This window comes from Lepus europaeus, chromosome 2 (assembly GCF_033115175.1).
Source record: "Lepus europaeus isolate LE1 chromosome 2, mLepTim1.pri, whole genome shotgun sequence".
Classification (NCBI taxonomy): Eukaryota; Metazoa; Chordata; class Mammalia; order Lagomorpha; family Leporidae; genus Lepus; species Lepus europaeus.
Genome location: NC_084828.1, coordinates 70,373,168 through 70,400,560, shown reverse-complemented (window position 1 = coordinate 70,400,560; position 27,393 = coordinate 70,373,168). Strand labels below are relative to the sequence as shown.

The 27,393-nt window shown below is 43.9% G+C and overlaps 1 protein-coding gene across 1 annotated transcript; it reads right to left on the bottom strand.

Moving 5' to 3' along the window:
- Nucleotides 1-1,163: 1,163 nt before the first annotated feature.
- On the bottom strand, nucleotides 1,164-27,393 carry TIGIT (T cell immunoreceptor with Ig and ITIM domains). Its single transcript, XM_062176837.1, has 4 exons — nucleotides 27,330-27,393; nucleotides 25,351-25,680; nucleotides 21,017-21,123; nucleotides 1,164-1,400 (listed from the first exon to the last, which is right to left on the bottom strand). The coding sequence occupies exons 1-4, from the start codon at nucleotides 27,391-27,393 to the stop codon at nucleotides 1,164-1,166; spliced, it is 738 nt and encodes a 245-aa protein (XP_062032821.1).

The window sequence follows — 27,393 nt, the reverse complement described above, 5'->3', positions numbered from 1 at the left end:
GTAAACCCAGCCTCCCTGCTCATCCCTCCAACAGACGTGGCGGAAGGATACAATTATTCCAAGATTCAGCCTGAGCGCAGTTAAACAGCAATGAACAGCTCGGAAGCGCCCTCAGGTGAAGAGGTCAGGACACGAATAAACGGGTTCAGAAAAGCCACTGTGAGGGTGTTATTCTTTCAGACCCTCTATCACCACCCTATTTTTCAAAGTCCAGATTTTCCTTTTGGTTGAGAGCAGACACTCTTTTCTGCTTCAATGGTGGGTTGATCCATAAAGGGCGGACTTTGGCCCCAATGCTAAGAGCCAGCCCGCTCCGTGGGCACACCTTCCTGTGGGCATCCCCAGCACACACAGCCGGGAGAGTCTTGTGTCGTCTGGACCAGGCCATCGCTAATGGACTGTGAGTACAGCACAACTTGAAATGCCTGCCCAGAGAATAAAATCAGAAGTTCCTTGGCCTCCTGATGCCAGGGCCTTCCTGTGGGACTTTGGCTCCAGCAACTTTCATTGCTTCAACTACCCTAGATAGCCTTGCTGTTCCCTTTGTGCTCCTGAGCCACTTCCTCCACACCCATAAGCCCAGCCTGACCCCCTCATCCTGAACTGACCTCTGTCTTGTATCCTTTTCTCCTTGCTGACTTTTGATGTCAATGTCTTCCCACCTAACTGCCATTTTCTTAAGGGCAGAAACCAAGTTTCATCATCTTCAGATCTCCCCAAAGAGAGGCTGGTACCCTGCCTTGTTTATAAAAAGCCAGGAACGAGTGAATGTTGATGAAAATGGCAGTGAGAAATGAAATGCAAATGGCTGTACAGTCACACCATTCTTGTATCCACCATAAACCCCTGCAGGCCAAAACCCTTTCCAGTGCTATTTAAAGAAAGTGTTTCTCAGAGCCTCAGGACCTGCTCAGACTGCTGGGTTCAGAAACAGGGCAAAGGTTTTTTTTTATAACTTTGCATCCATGATTAAGGTACAAGGTACCCACCCCTGGTCTTCCACAATGGAATGAAATGAAGATGGGGGAAAGAATGACATCCATCCACTGAGCAAAACACACACACACACACACACACAGAGCACTGATGCAGAGTGCAGATGCTTACACATTCATTATCACAGCAAAGACAAGATTAGGTCTCCCATAAGATGCCTCTGGTTGCTAGCCCGTCTCTGCTAGGAAGCTGATGCTCCCCAGGCTTCTGTAACTCAGGACATTAAAGTAGTCGTGCGGCTCATCATAGTCATCTCCCCTCTGCTCCATGCAGAGGTCAGCAGAGGCAGTGGCTGCCTGGACACAGCTTTCCAGAGAAGAGGGAACGCTGGGACCCCGTTCCTCCTGCTCGGCAGATGTTCTCCTGGGGCCACTTTCTGCAGAATGTATTGTGAGAAACTGCTTCTAAAAACAAAGCACAACATGAATGAAGTTACTCCCCAACATGCCACACAATTTTAATGTTCTCTCTGTTTCTTACGCACTCATACACATGTGCACCTGCTAGCCTACAGCTTTGATTTTTTTTTTTTTTTTTGACAGGCAGAGTGGACAGTGAGAGAGAGAGAGACAGAGAGAAAGGTCTTCCTTTTGCCGTTGGTTTTATCTCACTCTATGCTGCATTTCACACTGCGGAATGCTTCCCTTCTGAAATGTGCTTCCGTGGCTCCCGTGGCATGACTCTCCCTGGTTCTTCTCCTCCTTTGCTGCCCAACTTAGTCTTCAGGCAGGCCTGCCTTTTTCTCCTTGCACGCTGACTCCATGAACCAAGGGAATCTTGAGTTCTACTCGCTGTTTTCTCATAATACCCAAGACTTTCTCTGAGTCACTTCATTGTATGGACTTTTACAGCCACTGACTGTCTTCTGAAGGCCCCCAAATCTCTATAGCACCTAGCCCAGGCTTGTCCCTGAGCTCCAGATCAAGTGTCCACCTGCTAACTGGGCATCACAACCCAATGACCCACAACAAGCCCAGACTCCACTTTTCTCAACCAAAACCATCACATTCCCTCCCCCATAAACTGCACCTGCCCCTACATTTTCTACCCTGGCTTACTGCACCAGCTGATCAGAAACCTGGTGGCTAACAATAAACCCCGATTATCCATAAATTCCCATCCAATTTTACTCCTAAGTGGCTCTGAAATCTCCTCCCTCTTCCCCATCCCTATTTCCATGCCTTCTCTCTCACTTGTACCTCACACTTGCCTGCCTCCAGACTCTCTTACCTCTAGTTCAGTTTCATACAGGCACCAGAAGAATGATCATTCAAAAAAGAGAACTGGGTCCATTTTTCTGCCTAAAACCCATCAATGTTCCCATTATCTATAGAAGGCTGCTTAACCTGGGATGCACCAGTGGACTTCAGGGAATGTGTTAATATCCTTAACTTGTATTTGAAAAGTTTGCATAAAAGCTCATTCTTCCGGAAAGAAAATCCCTAATTTCACTACATCCCCACAAGGAGATTGTAATGTCCCCAGAAATGCCCTTTGTGATTTGGTTACATCTACCTTCCCAGCTTCACATCCTGCTATGTTCCCCCAACCAATGTGCCCCAGCTTCTGACACTGAGCGAGCTCTTATGCAATCCCAACACCAACTCCAATGAGGTTTCTACTTTCGAATGAGCTACCAGGCACAGGCAGCTGAAGTCACCTGCCAAATGTTGTCTCACTCTAGGCCATGTTCTTTCTCCTCATCCAAAATGCCTCTCCATTTACAGCTTTTGGAATGCCAGGCATGTGCCTCCTCAAATTTGGATAGTCTATATCCATTGTCCATCCCTGATTCGGTATCCATTGTCCACGCCATGTAGTTTTCTGAAGAGTTGTCCATTCTTCTCCATGGCATGTTGTCTAATAAGCTGTCTCAGAACCTCAGGGAGAGCTGCCTTCCTCCTGTATGCTATGGCATGGTCCAAAACATTCTCCATTATAATATTCAATACTTTCTAGAACTTATTTCTTTAAAAAAAAAAAGATTCATCTTTATGAAAGGCAGAGTCCTAGAGAGAGTAGGAAATGCAGAGAGATAGCTTCCACCTGCTGGTTCACTCCCCCAAATGGCCACAACATCCAGGGTTGGGTGAGGCCAAAGCTAGGAGGCAGGAGCTTCATACGGATCTTTCACATGGGTGTATGGGCCCAAGGACTTGAACTATCTTCCACTGCTTTCTCAGGTACTGAATTGGAAGTGGAGCAGCCAGGACTCCAACTGGCACCCCTCTGGGCTACCAGAGGTACATGTGATGGCTTAACCCATTATGCTCACCAAGAGAAGGGTCCACAGTTTTCACTTTTACAATCTCACATCCCATAACAGATGCTTACTATCAGAGAGCCTCAAAAAGTTTGCAGAAAGTGGAATTAAACCATAAGTGTGGTTCCTTTTGGTCCCAGCAGCAGCAGTGCCAAGCCAACAGTGCCCTCACTTCCTCCAGCTCTCCATGACTACTCCTGCACCACTGTCCACCTGCTGCCCACCCCAACACTGTGCCCAAATAAACCATCTCCTTTGCCAAGGACTTCAAGGCAAGAAGCATCCCTGCTGCCATCTCCAAGATGGTCATGCCCCCATTGGGCAGATCAAGCTGTCGCTGCAGGCCCAGTGTGCCAACCAAGCAGATGGCACAGACAGGCAGGACAAAGGCACTGTGTAGCACCATAGTATCTGTGCCCTCAGGGAGCAGGAAGGGTGTGCTGTCTTTCTGGAGGAGCAACCTGGCCAGAGTCATCCACTACTACGCCATGTACACCCTCAGTTTTGCCTTCATGGAAAAGTACAGAAAGGTCTTCCTGAGGGGCATGGACACCCACACACAGTTCTGCAGGGATTTTTGACTGCAATCTGATCTCCAGATGGGTGGCCAGGACCACCTTCCTCCCTTTATGAGCCCTCTGGATTTTGTGGGAGTCTGCCTTGCTGATGACCTTGGGAAATAGTGTACAGAGTTCAAGTTTAAAGTCCTGGGAGATTGATGAAGATCACCAGGTGGACATGATCCAGGGCCTATACCAGGGCTTTCACATCTGTGTGGCAGCATTGTCTACCAGGCCGCCTACTACAATACATAAAACATGACCAAGGACATGCTCCCCAACCCCAAGAATACACATATCTTGGTGAGCTGGATGATCTCCCAGACCATCACAGCCATGGCCAGTGTTGTCTGCCACTCTTTCCACACCTTGCAGCAACAGATGGTGCAGCCTGGGCCACTGACTTCATATACACAGGGACCTTCAATTGTTAGAAAAAGGTTTTCAATACTGAAGGGGAAAAAACTTTCTTCAAAGGTGCATGGTCCAAAGTCCTCAGAGGCATGGGAGGTGTGGGCAGGAAGCTTCATGAAAGTTCTGTAAGACGACCTGAAGAAAGTCATCTAGGCATACCTGTGTCCTTGGTCAAAGTGGGAACCAAGAGAATCATATAGAATATGTAACAGCTACCTATGAGAAATTCCTACCATTTCTCCTGGCCAGATCATGGCTTGGAAGGCTCTAAGAAAGAGGCTCACTGGGCTCACGTATGGCCATTGACCCCTTGATTCCATGCATTGATTACTGGGATGAAGGGGGTAGGGATGAGGAATCATGAAATCATTGCAAAGACCCAAACCTAGTTCTGTCTGATTCCAAAAACCATACTCCTAAATAATGTAGTCTACTGACCCCCAGGATCTGTAGCAAATGCTCTTGGTGCCTTGCCCAGATCCATCTTCCTAACCAGTACCTCCATTCCCTGGGTGCTGCCTTCACAGAGGCTCTTCTCTGGAGAGTTGCTCCTGTACCCTCTCTGAGGTGCAGCCAGCAGTCAAAAACCAGCTAAGGTAAATTCTCAAAAGTCCAACTCCTTACTGGAAGGCACGACAAACTGCCTACATTCTTGCTTCAACCAAGTCTCCAGTTGAGACCACATCCAAGCTGAGCTTTCTTCCCCTACCCCCCACCCCCCCCCCTTCCTTCATGACCCATCATCTAGAATCTATCCCAATAGAGCACTCTCAGCAGAATGCATGTGTCAGGCTTGACTCCTGGGGACCTGATTTAAACAGCTGCTCCTGGGAAAGGTCCTAGAAGGTAGGCCCTAAGGACAGGACCAGGGAGGAGGACCACTTACCAGCTAGATGGCAGCAGAGATGCCATTTCTGGACGTGAAATGGGATGACACCACAAAGGAAGGGAATTATGAGCTACACAGTGTCTCTGGCACTTGAGAACTATGAAGTAAACAAATGATTGCCATCAGAGCTCTGGGGCTAGGGGGCTTGTGCTACATTCCATTGATGTCTATCAGCAACTTAAAGTGTGAAAGTCAGAGCTCCTCCTTGGTGGCATTTAAAGAGAAACTCATCTCCAGCAACTGAAAGCCACAGAAAAGAGTTAATTGTAAGAGTGACGGAACGTCAAAGAAGGCTGGCTTCTAAGCCTAGACAAGTCTCCTATACTAAAATTAGGGTCTTGGGGCTGGCACTGTGGTGTAGTAGGTTAAACCTCCTCCTGCAGTGCTGGCATCCCATACAGGCGCCAGCTCGAGTCTCAGCTGCTCCACTTCTGATCCAGTTTTCTGCTAATGGCCTGGGAAAGCAGTAGAAGATGGCCCAAGTGCTTGGGCCCCTGCACCCATGTGGGAGACCTGGCTCCTGGCTTCAGATAGGCTCAGCTCCTGCCATTGCAACTATTTGGGGAGTGAACCGTGGATGGAAGACCTCTCTCTCTCTCTCTCTCTCTCTCTCTCTCTCTCTCTGCCTCTGCCTCTCTGTAACTCTACCATTCAAATAAATAAATAAATAAATATTTAAAAAGATAAATAAATAAAATCAGGGTCTTTAAATGAAAGGAGGAGTCTCTGAGACTTGGAAGAAGGGTCTCTGAGGCAACTCCCTTGAGAACCTTGAACCACCTGCTCTTCTTACACCATCTGGAGCTTCAGAAAACAAGTCCCACCAGGATCAGCCTCTTCCTCCTGTACCAACCATCAGACCCATAATTAGAGCAAAATCTCAGCCTACCTAACTGAGGAAGTTCTTGTTCTCCTAAGGTTATGTGTGAGAGGTCTGGCTAACATGTACTGGCTGGAACTCGGAGAATAGGCCTGGGAGTGAATCCTGGGGTGATGGATCCAGGTTGGGTGTGTAAAAGGTAAGACTGGATGAGTAGGGATCAGTACTGTGGTGTAGCAGATGAAGTCACTGCTTATGGTGCCAGCATCCCATATAGGTACCAGTTCAAGTCCTGGCTGCTTCATTTCTATCCAGCTCCCTGCTAATGACCTGGGAAGCATCAGAAGATGACCCAAGTTCTTAGGCTCCTGCACCCACATGGGATACCTGGAAGAAGTCCCTAGCTTTGGCCTGGCTCAGCACCAGCCATTATAGCCATCTGGGGGACTGAACTAGCAGGTGGAAGGTTTCTCTCTCTGTCTCTCTTTCTGTCTCTCTCTGTCTCTCTCTCTCTCTCTCTCTCTCTCTGCCTTTCAAATAAATAAATCTTTTTTTTAAAAAAGTAAAAAGACTGGATGAGTCAACATTGGGACACATCCCATGACTCAATATTTAATACCCTCACAAGGGTCCCATGGCTGTCAGTTGACATGCCAGCCCTACTTTGGCAAACAATGAGGAAGGAAACAAAATATTCAGAGAACTGGGAATGCTAGAGTGAACCTGTTGAATCACGGATTGCCAGACTAAGGCGCATGACTTAAATCTGGTCCACTGCTGGGTTTTGTACAGTCCAAGAGCTAAAAATGGTTTTTACATTTTCAAGTGATTGAGAAAAAAACTAAAAGAATATTTCATAATATGTAAAACACTGTATGAAATTCAAATTTCAGTGTTTACAAACAAAGGTTTATTGGAACAGAGCCACATTCAACCATTTCTATACTTTCTATAAAACATTTTCATACTACAACGGCAGAGTTGAATTGTTGCAACAGGGACCAAAAGGTCCACAAAAACTAAAAGATTTACTTAGAAACTAGACATTTACAAAGAAACTTTTCCAATCCCTAAATAATTGCAAAAATCCAACAGACAATTATCATTTGATCTGGTAGAATAGGTCTAGGTATGTGCTAGTGAGGAGAGAGCTAGCATTATTGAGAATCTCAGTGGTGTCTAGCTGAGGTCGGAGAAGCTTACAAATAGAACTGAACCCCTCATACAGGGATAAGGAGAACTCAAAATAGTGTAAGGAGGATGGCAGCACTCAAGAAACAAATGGAGGTAATTACTGCAATGTGAGCCAAGGAAAACAGGCCTGCAGGGATGTTAAAATAGCTAATAGAGTACAGTGTTCATAGGAGAAATTTAGATGAGCAGCCAACAAGGATATTAGATATATATTGAAAAAAGAACCAAGACACCTCAGAGGAAACCTAGGCCAGCCACCCTGCCATGGCAAGTGAAGATCCCTCGCTCAGTTTCTGGGTCTTCAGTGTGAATACCATCGTCTGCACCTTGGGTCCACCCTCCAACCAAGTCTGTGCCTTCAATGGACTATACTTTATAGCCTGTATCACTGAGTGCCTGTGTCCTCAGACTTAAGTTTGGGTTCAGCTAGTGTTGAGCAACAGCAGAGGAATGCAGGGAATAAGACTGAAGGGAGGGTATGTATATTCTCCTGTGTTCTCTTTGCAGGGTGGCCTTGGATTGGTCATGACCCTCAATCAAAGATTGCATTACCTAAAGTGGCCCCGTCACATTATTTTCTCCTTCCAAGTTCCAGTAACCGTCCTCTCCCCTGTCCTGAAAAGAACTGGAGATGGTTGAAACACCCTGCCATGCCTCTCATTTCTGGTTTCCTTATATCCTGCCTAGAATTTTGTAAATCCTCTTATGAAGTCATCCTCAGACACTCCAATTTAAGAGAACTATTTGCTTCTGGGACACTGAGTACTGTAGTATCAAATGCTCTGAGCAAGGCTACACAGAAGACTAGAGACTAGAGCTAAAGCACAAGTAACAGGGAGGACCCAAATTAGACAGGAAACTGAAAATATCAGAGAAGGATCATGAATAAAATATTGTAAAATTGAATTGGGATGGTGCCAAGATGGAGGAGTAGGGTGGGTAGCATACTGTTCTAGTCAAGAAGACAGTTTTAAAAAGTGGAGAGAGTAAAGTCTCAGGGAAGAGTTAGGGAGAAAACAGCAGAGGAAACTCTACCGAAATTAGAGGGACGCGGGCATGGGCACCCACAGCTCAGGACTCCAACATCCAAGAGTCTATGGAAAGTGAGGTGAGACCAGACCACAGCACCACAAGCCACTGGTGAAAAAGCTGCAGGAAGAGCCTAGAGGGAACCCAGCTTGGAGCGCCATGGGGAAGAGTGTCCTGCCAAGCTAAAGGAGAAAAAAAAAAGGACAGACACATTTCTCTCTCCCCAATCACTTTACAACGGTGTCCTGTGACAAGCTGATAGAGTGGGTGCCATTTTGACATATGTAACAGCTGTGCCAGCTTGTGTCTATGCCAAGCAATCAGGCAAGTGGAGATTCCTGAATCTGGTGGGGAGAACTAACAGTGGGATAGGAGCTTGTGATGTGTGAGGCTTCTGTACTAGGACTGTGAAAAAAAAACAAGGGAATATGGGATGACTCATGGTGTGGCTGGGTCTTTGGGCAGTCACAGTGGGAGACTCCAAGTGCAAAGGGATTCCTGGTTACCTGGTGAGAGACACTGCTGGGGAATCTGAACTTACACTGAGGACTACATAGATCCTTTGTGTGGTCCTTGGGACAGAGCAGATGGATATTATACCCACTGGGGCTAGCACTCAGACACTGGTCTCCTTTAAAGAGAGGCACTCAGCTGAGCAGAATAAATCTCCCTTCTGATTAAAAAGAGAGAGAGAGAGAGAGAATATTTACCACACCAAACCTTAGGCATGCCCTTAACCCTGGAGAACTGAACAGAGTTCCCTGGCCACACCCACTACAAGTCTCTAGATATTCACTGAAAGCAGACATTCCACTTATCTACAGAGTCATAGTACAAAGATAAAAGAAAAAAAAGAAGAAACCAACCAGTATCTCAACAAATGCTAAAAAACAAATGCACCAATTCAAGAAACAAGAAGAAGGAAGACAACATGACACCCCAAAAGAACACAACACTTCAATATTAGATTGTGAAGATGATGAGATGGAAGAAATGCAAGAAATAGAATTTTAAAAAAATTGATCATAAGATTACATAGTAGTATTCAGAAGCAAATGCACAAACTACTGAAATCCATACAGGACATGAAAGAAAATTTCTCCCATGAAATTGAGATCTTAAAGAGAAATCAAAATGAAATGAAGAATTCAATAGAACAAATAAAAAATGCAGTGGAGAGCTTTAACAACAGAATCAGTGAGGCAAAAGAAAGAATATTGGACTTAAAAGACAAAGCACAGGAAATTATACAGTCAAACCAAAGACAACAAGAAGAAATTAGAAAACTGAAAAACACGGTTGGGAATCTACAGGACACTATCAAATGACCCAACATATGGGTTCTAGGAGTTCCTGAAGGCATGGAAAGAGAGAAAGGATTATAAGGCCTTTTTAGTGAAATAATAGCAGAAAACTTCCCTAATTTGGAGAAATAAAGGGACATCCAAGTACAGGAAGCATACAGAACTCCTAAAAGACATGATCAGAAAAGATCTTCACCATGACACATTATAATCAAACTCACCACAGTAAAACATAAAGATTCTAAAATGTGCATGAGAGAAATGCCAAATTACTTTCAGAGGATCTCCAGTTAGACCCACAGTGGACTTAACATCAGAAACCCTACAGGTTAGGAGAGAATGGTGAGATATAGTCCAAGTATTAATAGAAAATAACTGCTAACCCTGCAAAGCTCTAATTTATGAATGAAAGTGAAATAAAGACCTTCCATAACAGAAATTGAAAGAATCTGTCACCACTTGTCCAGCCCTACAGAAGATGCTTAAATATGTGTTGCACACAGAAACACATAACTGATAGAATCAAAAAGGGAGAGAAGGATCCAACATGGGAAGCGGGATACACAGCAGACTCATAGAATGGCAGATGTCCTAAACAACACTCTGGCCTCAGAATCAGCCCTTAAGGCATTCGGATCTGGCTGAAGAGCCCATGGGAGTATTGTAGGCATGGAAAGCCAAGATACCATGGAAAAGAAAAAAAAAGAAGACCTAAATGAAAGATCTCTGTTAGTGAGATCTCAGTGGAAAGAATGGGCCATCAAAGAAGGAGGTACCTTTCTCTGAAGGGAGGAGAGAACTTCCACTTTGACTATGACCCTATCAGAATAAGATCAAAGTCAGCGAACTCTAAAGGCTTCCATAGCCCTGGCAACTCATGACTAGAGCCTAGGGTGATTACTGATGCCATGAACAGGAGTGTCAAATTGTTAAGTCAGCAACAGGAGTCACTGTGTACTTACATCCCATGTGGGATCTGTCCTTAATGTGTTGTCTAATGTGCAGTGATGCTATAACTAGTACTGAAACAGTATTTTTACACTTTGTGTTTCTGCGTGGGTACAAACTGATGAGATCTTTACTAATTATATACTGAATCGATCTTCTGTATATAAAGATAATTGGAAATGAAAAAAAAAAACCTGGTGTTAAATTGGAAATGGCATAGAAAATTAATTAATTTTTTAAAAAAATATTATGTAGGATCTCTGTCTTTAATGTGCTGTACACTGTTATTTAATGCTATAACTAGTACTCCAACAGTATTTTTTTCACTTTGTGCTACAATATGGGGGCAAACTGTTGAAATCTTTACCTAATATATACTAAACTGATCTTCTGTATATAAAAAGAATTGAAAATGAATCTTGATGTGAATGGAAGGGGAGAAGGAGCGGGAAAGGGGAGGGTTGCGGGTGGGAGGGAAGTTATGGGAGGGGGGAAGCCATTGTAATCCATAAGCTGTACTTTGGAAATTTATATTCATTAAATAAAAGTTTAATAAATAAAAAAAAGAAGGTAAAGGAAGAAAATCTCCCAGTAAAAGTTTAAATGAAACTCAAAGAAAAAATAGGAATATTTTTGTAAAAATGGAAGACAAAGTCATTACTTATCAATAGTCACCTTGAATGTAAATGGCCTCAACTCTCCAGTTAAAAGATGCAGACTAGCTGAATGGTTTAAAAAACAAAACCCATCTATTTGCTGCATACAGGAAACACATCTCACCAACAAAGATGCACACAGACTGAAAGTGGAAGGATGGAAAAAGACATTCCCGATAGAAACCAAAAAAGAGCTGATATAGCCATCCCAATATCAGACAAAATAGACTTTAACAAAAAAGCTGTTAAAGAAGAGATAAAGAAGGACACTATGTAATGATTAAAGGATCAATTCAATAGGAAGATGTGACTATTATAAACATATATGCACCTAAATACAGGACACCTGGCTATTTAAAAGAAATGTTAAGGGATTTAAAGGGAGACTTAGACTCAAATTCAATAGTAATGGTGGACTTCAACACTCTACTTTCAGCAATGGACAGACCAATCAGACAGAAAATCAACAAGGAAAAAGCAGATTTAATCAACATTATAGACCAAATGGATCTAACAGGTATCTTTTTTTAAAAAAGATTTATTCCATTTATTTGAAAGACAGTGACAGAGAGAGGGAGAGGGAGAGAAAGCAAAAGACAGAAAAGAGAGAGAGAGATCCCATCAATTGGTTCACTCCCCAGTTGGCTGCAACAGCCAGGTCTGGGACAGGCCAAGTGCAGGAGCCTAAGCACTTGCTGCAAGTGCATTAGCAGGGAACTAGATCAGAAGTGGAGCAGCCAGGACTCCATGGGCAATCTCTAAGGGATGTTGATATGGCAAGTTGCTGCTTAACTCACTGCATCACAACACAGGCCAAAAGGCTTACAGATCTAGTGAGAAGAGACCCATGCAAGGATATAACTGTGAAAGTATGACAATGCTAACTTGGGGGCATTTATAAAGTGCAGTGAGAACACTGGAAAGGGGACCTAGGTCTACATGCTGATGATGCCAAGTTTCATATTTCTAACCTTAACCTCTTACCTGCTCCAGGGACAGACAGAAAACCGTGTGACATTTCATCTTTGCAGCCTAACAGGCATAAGCCACATAATATAACTTAGGGTGAGTTTTCATCCTAAACCTGCTCATCCCCTTGGCTTCCTTATCTTGCTACATGGCACCATCCACCCAGTGGCTTGAATGAAGAGTTGGAGTTAAGGAAAGGATTCAAGAAATTTAAAGAAGCTGAGGGCCCTGCACTGTAGGTAAAGCCACTGCCTACAGTGCTGGCATCCCATATGGGCGCAGATTCAGATCCTGGCTTTTACAAATATCTACAGAATTTTTCATCCTACAGTTGCAGAATACATATTCTTCTCAGCAGTGCATGGAACTTTATCTAGGTTTGACCACATACTAGGCCATAAAGCAAGTCTCAGCAAATTCAAAAAAATCAATATCATACCATGCATCTTCACAGACCACAATGAAATGAAGCTTGAAATCAGTAACTCAAGAATCTTTAGAACATATGCAAACACATGGAGACTGAACAACATGCTTCTGAATGAACAGTGGGTCACAGAAGAACTCAAAAGAGAAATCAAAAAAATTCTGGAAACAAATGAAGATAACAACACAACTTACCAAATTTTTGAGATACAGCAAAAGCAGTGTTAAGAGGAGAATTTATAGCTATTGATGCCTACATCAAAAAATTGGAAAGCCACCAAATAAATGAGCTACAAGTACATCTCAAAGATCTAGAAAAAACAATAGCAAACCAAATCGAAAACTAGTACGAAAAAAGAAATAATTAAAATTAGAGAAGAAATCAACAAAATTGAATAAAAAATACAAAATATCAGCAAACTGAAGAGCTGGTTTTTGGAAAAAAAATAAACAAAATTGACACACCATTGGTCCAACTAACCAAAAAAAGGATAGAGAAGACCCAAATCAAAAAAATTAGGAATGAAAAAGGAAATGTAAAAACAGACACCACAGATATAAAAAGAATCATCAGAAATTATTATAAAGAGCTGTATGCAAACAAACTGGGAAACCTAGAAGAAATGGATAGATTCCTGGACACTTGCAACCTATAAGTTGAACCATGAAGACACAGAAAACCTAAAAAGACCCATAACCAAGATGGAAACTGAATCAGTAAGCCCTCCCAACAAAGAAAAGCCCAGGACCGGATGGCTTTGCTGCTGAATTGTACCAGACATTTAAGGAAGAATTAACTCCAATTCTTCTCAAGTTATTCAAAACAATTGAAATTGGGAGGGAATCCTCCCAAATTCTTTCTATGAAGCCAGTATCACCTTAATTCCTAAACATGAAGAAGATGCAGCAGAGAGAGAGAGACAGAAAACTACAGACCAATTCCCCTGATGAACAGAGATGCAAAAATCCTCAAAAAAATTCAGGCCAATTGAATCCAACAACACATCAGAAAGATCATTCATCCGGACCAAGTGGGGTTTATCCCTGGTATGCAGGGATGATTCAACATTCACAAATCAATCAATGTGATACATCACATTAATAAACTGCTGAGCAAAAACCATATGATTATCTCACTAGAAGCAGAGAAAACATCTGATAAAATACAACACTGCTTTGATGAAAACTCTAAGCAAACTTGGTATAGAAGGAACATTCCTCAACACGATCAAATCAATTTATGACAAACCCACAGCCAGCAACATATTGAATGGTGAAAAGTTGAAATGAACCTAAATGCCCATCTTTCAAAGACTGAACAAAAAATTATGGGATATGTACACTATGGGATACTACACAGTGGTAAAAAATGAAATCAAGTCATTTGCAACAAAATGGATGAATCTGGAAAGCATCATACTTAGTGAAATAAGCCAATCCCAAAGGGACAAATATCATATGTTCTCCCTGATCTGTGAGAACTGATAGAGCACCTAAAACAAAATCTGAAGAAGTGAAATTGACACTTCAAGAAGAGATTACTTGAGCTGCCTTTGTCTTGACTGTCGAGGAACAGTTTCACTTTCTTTGTTTTTCATCTGTTTTTTTCTTCATACTATTTGTTGAACTCTTTATTTAACATAGAGTTAATCATATGTGTACAAAGTTTATTGAAAATAGATCTCAGTAAATAATGAGAGTGGGAATAATAGAGGGAGGAGGAAGTTTGTAACTGTAAAGCTGTATAGTTCTGCATACATTCCTACAAACTTGCTTCTAAGTGTATGGTTTAAAAACTTGTCATGGGACTCCAAATTCCATTAAAATTGCTGGTAAAAATGCCATCTTAATTGTTAAAGTGATCATATTAAGTGTTAAAGTGAACATATAGATAAGATTAAGTGCTAAAGAGATCATATAAATAGGATCAAGGGTCCGGCAATAATAATAGATGGAATTAAAAAGGAGAGAATGGTCAACATGGGAAGCAGTCACCACAGCAGACTCATAGAATGAAAATTGCTTTAAGTAACACTCTGACCTCAGAATCAGCCCTTAAGTCTTCCTGGTCTGGCTGAAAAGCCCGTGAGAGTATTTTAGGCACGGAAAGCCAAGACACTGTGGCAAAAAGGATCTCTCTGAAAAAGACCCCAGTGGAAATAAGTGGCCATCAAAGAAGGGCGTACTTTTTTCTAAATGGAGGAGAGAATTTCTACTTGCTTATGTCCTTGTCCAAATACTGATGGAGTTTGTAGACTCAAAAGGCTTCCATAGCCTAAGCAGCTCATTTCAAGAGCCTCAGATGGTCACTGACATCATACATAAAAGTGTTAATTGCTAAGTTAACAACAAGAGTCACTGTGTACTAATTCCTCATGAAGGACTTCTGTCCTCAATGAGTTGTATTGAGAGTTAACTGTAAAACCAGTTCTCAAACAGTTTTGTGTGTGTTTTTGTGTGTGTGTATGCAAATTGTTGAAATCTTTACTTAGAATTTGTCTTTTGTGTACAAAGTTAATTGAAAATGAACTTTAATGGAGAATGGGACTGGCAAGGGCAGAGGGAGGAGGAGGAGGGGAGGGAGTGTGGGTGGGAGGGCTGATATGGTGGAAGAATAACTATATTCCTAAAGTTCTACTTATGAAATTTGAATTCCTTAAAAAGTAAATTTAAAAAAAGAAATGGAACAACAGGACTTAATAGCTACTAGATTCTCTCTTTTCACTTTTTCCTCACTCTACCCCCAAGATAACCAAAGTTAGTCTAGGTGTTGGCATGAAAATTAACCCATTTTGTGTATTTAACAGGAAAATTTGTTCCACTGCTTCTAAGGTTTCTAATTCTTCCATTCCAGAGCTTAAGAACACTGTGGCAGCAGAGGACATCTGTTCACCAACCACTGTAGCAGTTCTCTTCCCAGAATGATCGAGCATCCATCTCCATGTCTCCACATCTCTTACCCTCACTTCCCCCAGAGGTTTCATTTCTTACTCATGTATATTGTGATATTCAAGACACAACTAAAAACACTATGGACCTTTGCCTTCCTCATTAGCATCAGCCATGTCTGCTGCTGGGTCTTCAGTATCCTGTTTAACCAAGCCTGTTGGAAGACAGGTATAAGGCCTTATGTAACTTTCACAATGAAATCGTCAATTGTGGGAGCTTTTCCTACCATTTGGAGAATGTCTTTAGTTCACTCGGCAAAAAATCAGCAAGATCCAAGAGGTGCCTTGAGAACTGTTGGACCCATGACTAAGGAGATCTGGGTAATTTATAGCTCACAGGGAGAATGCTACTTAGATTCTGCTACCAAAATAGCTTTCAGCAGCCTCGCTCCAATCTCTTTTCATCCAAGTAAAATTAGGGTAAGTGTTCTTGGGTTCTCTTTATCTGTAGATCGGGTTGGAGACAGAACATATGTCAAAGAGAACATTTTGTTTGTTATACCGAACCCCTGTATTGATAGCAGCTTAAGGAAAGCAAAATGGATTTATCTATACAGAAAAATGAAATAATTTAAGAATATTAGAGTAAAAGAATTAAATATTAGGCTAAAAGTCCAGTATCACTTACTGATGATTGATATGAGTATGTAGAAAAAGTATAATTCCTAAGCACTGTTTATAATAGTTGGAAATATATATATATATATATATATATATATGTTAAGAAAAGAATATAGAGTTAAGACTGTTTAAAAAGCAAAACACATTGAGGTCTAAGGAGGAGAACAATATAATGTCACTCTCTTACTAAGCAATTCTAGTTTGTTCAGTTCATCCCAATCCTGAGACCTGAAGAGGGAATCAGCTCTCTATGGTCTTCAAGGGAGCAACAAGAGCAAAAAAGTCATATAGAAGTTAGAATAAAGAGAAAATTGAAAGGTGATCCTTCTTTTGGAGAGAGAGAAAGAGAAACAGAGGGTAAGAATTCATGGTCAGCAAGCCAGTTGGAAACAATGCCTCCCCTCACTGAGACTGGCAGTGAAAAACCGGATGGAGGCTAAATGTCCGGTCAGGCATTAGCTACACAGGGGCTGAAAATCAAGAGTGGGTCTTAACCTAACAGAGCCCAACATAAAGAATAGGTCATCTAGCTATATTTTCTCTGCTGGTAAAAGCCAAGCTTTGAATGCAGATATGAAATACAACATCAAAGGAGTCCTGCTTCTGGTGGAACTATATTTGACTTGGTTGCTTTGAACTAACTCTTCCATAGAGAACTGTTAGAAAAACTGGGCTGGCGCCGTGGCTTAACAGGCTAATCCTCCGCCTTGCAGCGCTGGCACACCGGGTTCTAGTCCCGGTTGGGGCGCCGGATTCTGTCCTGGTTGCCCCTCTTCCAGGCCAGCTCTCTGCTATGGCCCGGGAAGGCAGTGGAGGATGGCCCAAGTGCTTGGGCCCTGCACCCGCATGGGAGACCGGGAGAAGCACCTGGCTCCTGGCTTCGGATCAGTGTGATGAGCCGGCCACAGCGGCCATTGGAGGGTGAACCAACGGCAAAGGAAGACCTTTCTCTCTGTCTCTCTCTCTCACTGTCCACTCTGTCTGTCAAAAAAAAAAAAAAAAAAAAAAAAGAACAAAATATTACAAATACCTGTTTGAACAAATCAGAGATCTTCCATATCAGTAAGAAATTTGTGGTCATGAGCAACATTCAGTAGAAGGAAACCCAGTGAGATGAGGTCAACATCTGGGGACACTCTCTCCCAGAGGCAGTTGCTTGAAAGTTATGACTAAGAGACACATAAAATACACAGAGCCTCTAGCTGGAGGGATAACATTTGGAATTCAGAAACCAGCAAGGAAGGGAGAATTTGGCAAATGCCAACAGACTTTTAATTGGGATCACAGTTGACCACGCCCTAGGAGTACCAGAAACTGAAATCCAGCTTTGAATCCTCTCCTCACTGATATAATTAAGAGACTTGGGATTGTTAATGCCTCCAGACTAGCCACGTGCCAAAGATGGTTGTAAATCCTCTCTGGAAAAAAAAATGATATTATCTATAACTTCAAGTTCGTGTCACAGTTTTTCATGTAGAATTGAGAGCACTCAATGAGAAGTACCAGACAGTCAAGAAGATATGAACAAAAGACAAGGAAAGTAGACAATAAGAAAAGACTCTCAAGGCTCCAATTATTAGAAATATCAGGCAGACTTCAAAATAGTTGATTATTATTTTCAAATAATTAACAGAGAAGATTTGGCAGACTATAGACTACTTAAACAAAGATTAGATACATCAAAGAAGATAATTAGTAGACTTGAAAGTATGTCAGAGGAAAACATCTACTTTAAACCATGATGAAACAAGTGAATGGAAAATATGAATAGGAGGATACAAAACATTTACAGAAAAGTGAAAGTGCCTAAAATATAGGTAATTAGAGTTCAGAAACACAGGAATGCAAAGATAGAGAAGTTACATATGAAGAGATAATGACCAGGATTGACCATAAACTGATAAAATGCATAAAGTCACAGATTCAAAGTACTCCAAACCCCAAACAGAATAAATGCAAAGTCAACTCTACCATTACAAAAAACAAAAGATAAGAAAATTTTTAAAGAAACAGAAAATGGATAATTTCATTTCTTTAAAGGAGCAAAAATAAGACCAGATTTCTCACTTGAAAGACAGTAGTTAGACAATGGAATTAGGTTTTCATGTTATGAAAAAAAACTGCCAATATAGAGTGTTATACCTAGCAAATCAAATCTTCCATTCGTAATATCAGAGAAATAAAGATATTTGTAGACAAACAAGAACCAAGATAATTCATCACAGCAGCCCTGCACTAAAGGCAGCACTACAGGATATTCTCCAGGAGGAGGGAAAACGAGCCCAGTTATAAAATAAGGCACTCAGGAAAGAGTGAAGAGAATGAGAACAGGTAAATATAAGTGAAAAAGGCTCATAAAACAATAATAACAATTTGGGGGCATAAAACAGAGAATTGAAATAGTAATAGCAGTAAGTTGGAGAGAAAGGTAAAAAGAGTTTAAATGCCCTAAGTTGCCTGCATAATCCAGGAAATGATAAAAATACTACTTTATGTAGTATTAATGTATATAGTCAAGAGCATATTCTATAATCCCTAAAATTACCACTAAAACAGTAACAAAGGAATGCATAACTAACAAATCTTTTAGTAATAAAAAGTTCCTTAATCAAAAGATGGCAAGACAGAATAAGGAGAAACACAAATATGAAGGATATGATGATAGCTATAAACCCATACAGAAATTCTCCTCAACTGACAGTGGGTTTATCAAGCTATAACCACATAATAAATTTAAAATACTGTAAGTGTAAAGTGCATTTCCTATACCTAACCCACTGAACAGCACAGCTTAGCAACACAGTCCACCGGAGGTCACAGGGCTTCCTAGGAGCTACAGCTCATAGCCTCTGCCCAGCACTGCAACACAAGATCCCACTGCAAATAGCGAGACCAAGAAAAGACCAAAACTCAAAATTCTAAATGGTTTCTACTGAATGCCTATACCTTTCACACCATTGCAAAGTTGAACATTGTAAATCAAGCAAGTTGAGGACTGTCTGTATAAGAGTAATAATTGCACCAACTACATAGTCAAAAGAATAATTTTAGGGCTACAGACAGGAGTTGTTAATCAAGTGGAATCAGAGCTGTAGGTCAGGATTAGGGTAGGAGGATCTAGGGTAAAGGTAGAAAACAGTGTTGGCAATCACAGGCTTTTGTTGCCCAAAATGTTTTTGTGGAAAGCAGGGGGCCAGCATTGTGGTGGAGCAAGCTAAGCTGCTGCCTGCAATGCCGACATCCCATATGGGTGCCGGTTTGAGTCCCAGCTGCTCCACTTCTGATCTAGCTCCCTGCTAATGCACCAGGGAAAGCAAGGAAAAATGACCCAAGTGCTTGCGCCCCTGCCAGCAATGTGGGAGACCCAGTTAGAAAGTGCCTTATTTCAGCAGCCATTTGGGGAGTGAAAAGCAAAAGGAAGATCTCTCTGTCTCTCCCTCTTTCTATAACTCTGCCTCTCAAACAAATAAATCAGTCTTTAAAAAAACACACACACACACACAAGGCCAGCGCCGCAGCTCACTAGGATAATCCTCTGCCTGTGGCACCGGCACTCCGGGTTCTAGACCCGGTTGGAATGCCAGTTCTGTCTTGGTTGCTCCTCTTCCAGGCCAGCTCTCTGCTGTGGCCCAGGAAGGCAGTGGAGGATAGCCCAGGTCCTTGGGCCCTGCACCGGCATGGGAGACCAGGGGGAAGCACCTGGCTCCTGGCTTCAGATAGGCGTAACTCTGGCCGTAGCGGCCATTTGGAGGGTGAACCAATGGAAGGAAGACGTTTCTCTCTGTCTCTCTCACTGTCTAACTCTGCCTGTCAATAGATAGATAGATAGATAGATAGATCACACAAAACAAAAAAGGTGACCAGGGCTGGCTCAGGGCCCAAAAGACAAGACAAGGAGTAGAAATTCCGTAACTTATCCTAACTAATAGCTACCAATCTATGACACAAAAAGGACAATGATATACTTCTTCATTACTTACAAAGCTTTCACATGAAATATACCACCTGTCTATCAGAACTCTGTGATGCAGAGTGAGCAGAATTATAGTGTCCATTTAATATATAGAGAAATGGAGACCTGGGAAAATTCCGCCCTTCTCTGAAACCATACACTCAGTGTCAATATCAGAAACTAAATCTTCCTACACCTCAACCACTATTCTTCAGGCCACATGACCTCTTAAGCTAAAAAGTAACTGGATTTACAAGCTGCCTATCTTGTCATTTACTTTTTACCCATAAATTTTTGGAGTGTTTATTTCTCATCCTGCAGAAGTCCTGAGTAACCCAGCACAACCAGAGTATATGCCCAAGATGCATCCAACTCACAATAGATAAACTGAACCTGTCAGAGCAGTGACTCAGGGGACAGGCAGGAGCTAGGAACTATAAGTGACAGCAAGATGGAAAGGATACAGGTCCAAACTTCCAGGAGCTCCCCGCCTGGGAGAGGAATGAGGAAGAGCATTAAAAAACTGCATTAAAAGGCAGAACAAGTATCATGATACAGGCACAAAGAGCCATGAAGGAGACCACAGGTGGGTTTCTCTCTGAACAGAAAGAACTGACTCAATAGGCTAATCCTCCGCCTGTGGCGCCGGCACACCGGGTTCTGTCCCGGTTGCCCCTCTTCCAGGCCAGCTCTCTGCTGTGGCCCGGGAGTGCAGTGGAGGATGGCCCAAGTGCTTGGGCCCTGCACTCCATGGGAGATCAGGAGAAGCACCTGGCTCCTGGCTTTGGATCAGCGCAGCGCCGGCCGTAGCGGCTATTTGGGGGGTGAACCAAAAGCAAAAGGAAGACCTTTCTCTCTGTCTCCCTCTCTCACTGTCCACTCTGCCTGTCAAAAGAAAGAAAGGAAGGAAGGAAGGAAGGACGGAAGGACTGAAAGGATCAAGGCTGTGGGGTGTGTGGCGGGGTGGGGGGGGGGGGGTGGGAGATTAAGGTTGCCCATGACTGAAATGTACAGCCAGAGCCATTACCTTTCTAGCCAATGCGACCACCCCGATGACCGCCATGCAGATGACCACCAGCACTGTGGCCATGGCTCCAAACAATGGAATCTGGAACCCGATGCTGTGCTCAGCCACTAGAGGGAGGACAAAGTAGAGATGAGTGGCGGAGTCCAGGAGCAAAGCCGAGTTCCCCACAGAAGCCTTTTTTCATGACACAGAGGTGGGGCATGGCCAGGCCCTTACTCTAATGACAGGACAAGAGACTTGCGGCCCCACTCTGGACAACAGAGCATCCTACTGGCCCACCATGACATCAATGACTGGCCTCCAGAGTAAGGTTTAAGTCGTGTATCTGACACCAACGTGGATCATTTTTAGCCCTCTTACCTCTACTAGACAAAACCATTTTCAGTAATTGCAAAATGAAACAAATGGTACCATACAGAAAAAAACAGAAAGTGAGCATTTCCCTTTATAAAATTTTATATATATAAAATCATACCATTAAAGGCATTTGAACTAAAAACTAAAATAAAATTAATATTAAATTTTATTTAATAGAAAAGAAAAGCATATAAATTTGCAAGCTGAGCCCATCAACACTTATTCCCACCTAGGCTGTGAAGCTCCAGAGGAAGTAAGATCGGGGGCCTTATCCTTTGCTATTTTCCCAGCAGCTGACAGATAGTAGGTGCTCAGTAAATATTTGTGGCTTGAATGAATGCATGAACAAATGAATCTCTGCTGAACCATGAAATGGAACTGGAAGGAGGAAGGGGTGGAAGGGGAGTTTTGAAAAGATGTGTGATATCTGATGCAAGGAGCCTGTGAGGAAAAACAAGACAATTGTCCCCGTGACTCAGTGCAATAGGGGGAAGGGTTTGCAGGCTGCTTCATCCCTAGAAGCTTGGCCAAGACCCAGGTACCCAGAAAAGTCTTAAAAAGAGAAGATAGAAGAGGTCTTGGCCTTCCTCCCAGTAATTAAGCACTTAGATTGCTAGAAATGTGCTAAGGAATACAATTACTCAGGACAAGGGCAGTGCCTGCATTCCTCACAATGTGTTCCACCTGCTCTGAGGACTTTGTCACATCCTAGGCCATGCTCAGTCCCATTGGCCACAGCCGTAAAGTTCACTCAAGGAGAAAGAGAGCAGGTAGGAGGCGAGTAGTCGTAAGGGATGCTGCAGGAGGTCAGAGGCGCTGCAAAGGGATATTCGCAGAACCAAAAAAGGATATACAGGGTCGGCTCTGTGGTGTAGCGACTAAAGCCACTGCTTGCATGCTGGCATCCCATATGGGCACCAGTTCAAGTCCCAGCTGCTCCACTTCTGATCAAGCTCTCTGCTATGGCCTGGGAAAGCAGTAGAAGATGGCTGAAGTGCTAGGACCCTTGCACCCACGTGGAAGAACCACAAGAAGCTCCTGGCTCCTGGCTTCTGATCAGCCCAGCTCCAGCCATTACAGCCATTTGGGGAGTGAACCAGCAGATGGAAAACCTTTCTCTCTGTCTTTCCTTCTCTCTGTCTGCAACTCTGCCTCTCAAACAAATAACTGAATCTTTAAAAAAAAAAAAAAAGTAAGTTACAGATATAATGAGGACTCTAGCAGTATTATTATATTAAGAATATCAACTTTAGTAGGAATTATTGCTGAATGAAAGCATTAATTCCCTTGTCTCAGCCACAGAACAAAGATTTCAAGGTCTTTGAAACAGAAGCAACCCTGGGCAAACATGACAATATCACTATACATAGGGTCGGGAAGGGAGGACTTTGCATTGCGGATACCTGAGATCTGTGCCTACTAGCCAGGTCTGCTTTAATGTTAAGCTCAATTTTGGCATTAAGGTTAGAAAGAATAGCTTAAATATTATCACTGGTGGTAGGATATGGGCCCATACTAAAGTCTGACATTAGGGTCATGTTAGAGTTTGTACAGAATTTGGCTCCCTCATGCAGACATTTGAACCCTCATACAGTCTCATGTTAATGGTTGATGGATTCATCAACCAGTTACGGCGTCTGAAGGTGGAGCCTTTGGGAAGTGATTGCACTAGGTTGCTAGGTTGGAGCCCCCATGACCAACTCATGACAGCATCATAAGGAGAGACCACATAGAGGGTAGATGAAGAGTATGCCCTGGACCCTGGATCACTGTGTGATTGTCCTTCCATTGTCCTCTGGCTTCACCGGATTCCTGAACCAATGGGGCCACCCGACCTTGGATTCTGAACCTCCAAACTGTATGTTAGCTGCAGTAAGGAAAAGCTGACTAATACAGGGCAGAGAGAAGTCGGGCTTACAATGAATGCAAGTAAACAAAGAGGCGTTAGCATCCCAGGTAAGCAACTGAACACAGAGTTGAGAAACAGGAGAGGAACTGCAAGTGACCAGTGCTGTTCTCCGCTGTTGTACAAAGGCAAAATGGTGGGAGCACACAGAGGCTTTGAGCAGGGGTTGAACAGCGTCCCGTAGAACATTTCTTAAGCCCCTGCCCCATTGCTCTGTGAGACCCAGGGAAGAAATCCGTGCCTCGCTTCTCTGCTTTCACACTTGGAGACTGCTGTCCTCTGCGGCCTTGGCAAGAGCAGTATGCTTGTCTGGAGCAGCAGTCCCTGACAGTCCTCGCCAGGACCTTGAGAAAAGAGACAGAATTCTCATCCTGTCTCCAGTTCCTAGGAACTCCAGCCTAGTCGTGACACACAGGCCTGTGGCACTAGGCTAAAGAGTCCTAAATGGCTAAGCCCATCATTTATTTTTGCTGCAATTCAGCTTCCCTACGTTGTTTACTCTTCCAGGCCTCCTCTGACCATGAAGCCATAAATTCTCCAAGAACTAGTGCTGATTAAGTTAGGGCTATTAGGTATCTAAGGATTGACTTGTATCAACTCTTGAGATTGTTCGCCATATCTGATACATGAGAAACAGTGAAATACTTGACCAAGATTACCCAGGGTCAGTGAGTCCAGAGCCTGGACTCCTAACTGCTTATTGCATTTGACCTGTGTGAGCCTTGCCAAGAAGGAACCTCTGAAAAGCAATGTTAACTTTTATCTTCTCAGTTGATACAAATTTTGCAAACTCATAAAATTTAATTTCCAATACAACTGAAGTTGGCAGTAGATAGAAGTTCTGAGGGTGCAGCTTGGTGGATCCAGAACACCAGTTAGAACTGCCTCCACCAATCTGAGCACTCACAAGTCCTCAACCTCTGTCTCCCTCAAGCAGTCAAATGGGATTCATAGCAACAGATATTGCTGCTATAGTGGGGCCCCTGTCCCAGGCACTGTTCTAAGGACATTTTCTTGAGCTGGTGATGCAATCCTATGTTAGTACTTTCTAAGGTCTCACTTCTATCCTCACTGCCCAGGTGAGAAATTGATGCACAGAGAAGGTAAGTAATCTTGTCCAAGGTCAATAGCAGAGTCAACATTCGGACCCAGGCTGGATAATGTCAGAATCTGAGCTCTTCTCAACCCTGATCTCTTAGATATGATGATAATCGTTGCCCAAGTCCCAGAGAAATGATCTAAGTGTCCAAGTTGCTAATGAGTATCAGGGCATTTTGGAAATTTTGAGATATCACAAAAAATGTAAACTATCATACATTTACACTTTGCTCATATCAGGCATTATTTTTAACCAGCTCCACTCTTTATACATTTGAGAGATCGGCGCTAAGCAAATAAATGAGAACACCTTGCGTCTGACCTCATCAGCTGGTCTTCCCAGTAAAGGACTCAGCACTGTGCTGTAGCAGGTAAAGCCATTGCCTGCAGCGCTGGCATCCCATATGGGCACCAGCTTGAGTTCTGGCTGCTTCACTTCTGATCCAGCTCCCTGCTAAGGCATCTGGGAAAGCAGCAGAAGATGGCCCAAGTCCTTGGGCTCCTGAATCCACATAGGAGACCCAGATGAAACTCCTGGCTCCTTGCTTTGGCCTGGCACAGCCCTGCCCCTTTCCATTTGGGGGAGTGAACCAGTGGATAGAAGATATCTCCCCCTCCCCCTTCTCTTCCCCCCCCCCCTCTGTGTTTCTGTAATTCAGCCTTCCAAATAAGTAAATCTTTACAAGAAAAGCCACTCGGATAAGTCAGGTGTGCTTCTCCCGCAGGAACAGTGGGTGTTGGTCGTGCCTGCACAGCAGAATCACCTGGAATGTGTTCGGAGCCTTTAATCTCAGCTCTGCCCAGGAGAGCCTCATCCCATCAGTCTGGGTGGGTCCCAGCTGCAGAGTTATAGAAAGCTCCCCAGGTGATCCCCAAGTTCAGGACTGAGAAACCCTGCTCCCCAGAGGGTTTCAGGCTGGCATTTTCTATGCCGGAGGAAGAAGGCATTCCCACCCTGCTCCTGAGAAAATACCTGAGCTTCCTCGGACTTCCAGAAAGATTCTGCCTTTGTAAATCCCATCGGGGTAGGTATGGTAGGTGCAGAAGTACTCCCCTGTGTCATTCACAGTCAGCGCCAGCAGGGTAAGGCTCAGGCTGGGGCCCGGCACCACCCGCTCCCTGAAGGCTGGCGAGATGTGCCAGCCAAGGTCAACATGACGAACGGCCAGCAGTCGGTCCTGCTGCTCCCAGTTGACCTGGGTCACTTCCGTCGTGGTGGAGGAAAGGTGACACTGTAAGATGGCGGAGCCGCCTTCCTCTGCAGAAATGTTGCCTGTTGTCACTACCATGCTTGCCATAGTGCCTGGGGAAGAGGAAGAAGTACCATGAGTCCCAGGTCAGCAGTTAACGTTGAATCTCCAGGGGGAACTCCAAGGTGCCCAGGGCCAGAACTGGCTTCCAGAAGGAAAGTTTCTCCAGTCTTTCCTGTTGACTTGCCCATGTCAACAGCCATTCCTCTCCATGCCTGTCACTCAAGGCTCCCAGCCCCACCTCGTGTCCCCTTTCCATGCCTCCTGTCCTCCACGTCCGTGGACTTTAGCCCAGCCCATCTCCTTCCCTCCCAGCACCTCCACTTCCAGAGCCCGCTTCAGCCTCCCTCTGCCCCCACCTGAAGGCTTCTCAAAGCTGCACTTCCTGGCCCCCTCCTTGAGGACCCCATGTTCCCCTCTTGCTTTCTCACTGCCACGACTATTAATAAGCCCCTCATTAAATCCTGGCTTATTACCACACGCCCGAGAGCGCAGCCTGCGCATCGCGTTTCTGCCCAATAGCTTCGCGACCGGCTCCTTGGTGATTTTCATCCACTTGTTTGCCCCCCCCCCCAACTAAAATATATGCCCCTGTCAGCTGACACCACTTCTCCTGGGTTTTGTTTGTTTGTTTGTTTCTTGTGTATCTTCCAGCAGTCTAGTTCTGCACTAGTTGCACTGTCCTTCGAAAAAAATCTGGCTGTTTGGCTGACTGCCCTTTGGGGTGCCCAGAAAAGCCTTCAGGAAAGCTAAGAAATCCCAGGGAAAGGAAGGTGACAAGGAACTCTGTTTCTTCCAGGCAAAGCTGCCTCTTCAGCACTTACCACTCCCTTTGTACTCTGAGCACCTGTCTACTCTCATCTGGGTGAGAAAGCAACATCAAAGCTACTTTAGGGGGTGGGCGCTGTGGCATACCAGGTAAACCACAACCTACAATGCCGGCATCCCATATGGGTGCCAGTTTGAATCCTGGCTACTCCACGTCCGGTCCAGCTCCCTGCTAATGTGTGGGAAGGCAGCAGAAAATGGCCCAGGTCCTTGGGCCCCTGTACCTACATGGGAAATCTGGTAGAGGCTACTGCCTCCAGGCTTTGGCATGGCCCGGCCCTGGCTGTTACAGCCATTTGGAAAATGAACCAGGAGATAGAAGATATCTCTTCCCCCCACCCCCCCACCTTCTTTCTCTTTCTGTAGCTCTGCCTTTCAAATAAATTAATTAATTAAAAAATACTTTAGGCCATGGTACTTAAACATCCGTGTTCCCTCCCTCAGAAAGACATATCGAAGGTTATTAACACAGAAGAAATAAATCTGGCAAAAATTTGGTCCATGGTGGTAGAAGCCAAAGAATCCGGAATAAGGCATTTTTGACCCCTAAGAGCAGAAGACAGAATGGACCAAGTGGGAGCTCCTAATAACCAACTGATGATCCATCCTTCTCCATCTCTCCTCCTCTTGCTTGCTTTCCTATGCCAGCCAGGCAGGCACCCACACCCTGAGATCTCCAAAGGCTGCCCCCAGCAGAACTCACCGTTGAGTGCCCTTCCCACGCTAGAGTGCCTGGCACTCTGACCACTGCAGCTCAGCCCCTCGCACAGGTACAGGACGCACCCACAGCCTTGCCCACATTTGCACCCCATAGGCCCTGCCAGGCTCACCCCGTCCATTCTTCCTCTCGGCCCTGTCAGGGTCCAGGCCTTACCTGAGGCGAGGAGAGGAGCCTGCCTCAGCCCCTGGGCCCAGATCAAGAGGAAGCACCACTGCAT